This window comes from Sinocyclocheilus rhinocerous, unplaced genomic scaffold (assembly GCF_001515625.1).
Source record: "Sinocyclocheilus rhinocerous isolate Xijiao unplaced genomic scaffold, SAMN03320098_v1.1 scaffold756, whole genome shotgun sequence".
NCBI classification, from domain to species: domain Eukaryota; kingdom Metazoa; phylum Chordata; class Actinopteri; order Cypriniformes; family Cyprinidae; genus Sinocyclocheilus; species Sinocyclocheilus rhinocerous.
The window spans coordinates 569,789-570,671 of record NW_015662039.1 but is presented as its reverse complement, the minus strand read 5'-3'; the positions used below and the strand labels follow the sequence as shown (position 1 = coordinate 570,671).

The 883-nt window shown below is 45.9% G+C and overlaps 1 protein-coding gene across 2 annotated transcripts in view; it reads left to right on the top strand.

Annotated features, from left to right (window-relative positions):
• Nucleotides 1-883, top strand: part of LOC107727375 (suppressor of cytokine signaling 5-like) — a 21,664-nt gene that overhangs the window by 913 nt on the left and 19,868 nt on the right. Inside the window, exon 1 of one of the 2 annotated variants that reach the window (XM_016537222.1) lies at nt 225-634. The exons of the other annotated variant lie outside the window; for it this stretch is intronic. Within the exon in view, the coding sequence (XP_016392708.1) occupies nt 562-634 (73 nt within the window). The 5' untranslated portion in view covers nt 225-561. Of the gene's footprint in view, nt 1-224; nt 635-883 lie in introns of those variants that run through there. 2 annotated transcript variants of the gene reach the window in all.

Below are 883 nucleotides of genomic sequence, written 5' to 3'. Positions count from 1 at the left end.
ATATATATATATATATATATATATATATATATAGTAATTATTATGTGATATTGTAAACATTTCCTTTTTAAGATTTAATGACAATATGGATCACTCTCCTATTGATAAGCAATACACAAACACACACTACTGAGCTGTTAAAGGCAACAGATGGCTACTTTGTCTGATTGACTATAATCATTAATCATTCATCCCGCGGCACTCATGCATTATCTCGAGTCTCCACGTTTTCAGGGTGGCAACCGAGGCAACGCTCTCTCAATCTGCAATCTCATTGGTTGGCCACACGCTCGTCACTCCCCCATCCGTCGGAAGTGCGTTCTCCTCCTGCGTCTCCCAACAGTCTGAACCCGCCTGCGAGCTCGCACTGTCGGCCTCTTCCTCACGCCTTTGCTTGGTTTGTCAAGCAGAAGCACGGGTTTGGTGGATCGGAGCTCTGGCCTCGGATTATGCTGCCAATCCAACCGACCAGAAGGATGTGGGATTCAGCTGCTCTCCTGCTTTTTAAAAGCCAACCTCAGGAACGAGCACTTCTGTGTTTTATTCGCCAGGGTTGAGCGTATGTGGGACAGTAGCGAGTCTAACAGCCTTCAGACAAAAGACGGCTGCGAAGTAATATTCACGAATAAAAAGGGTAAGTACGGCAGTTTGCGGTGTCCGCTCTCTGGATTGCAATGCGCCGTGCGTTGTGTATTTTAGCACGCGTTGTTTCTAGCCGCTTTTATGCGTTATTTAATGTAACGGAACGCGAGTGATGTCACCGCTGCTTTTGCATGTTTCCCCTCTGCGAATGTTACAATGTAACATTCCAACATCCTCCAGTGTGTGAGTCTCTCTCTCTCTCTCTCTCTCTCTCTCTCTCTCTCTCTCTCTCTTCTGTTTA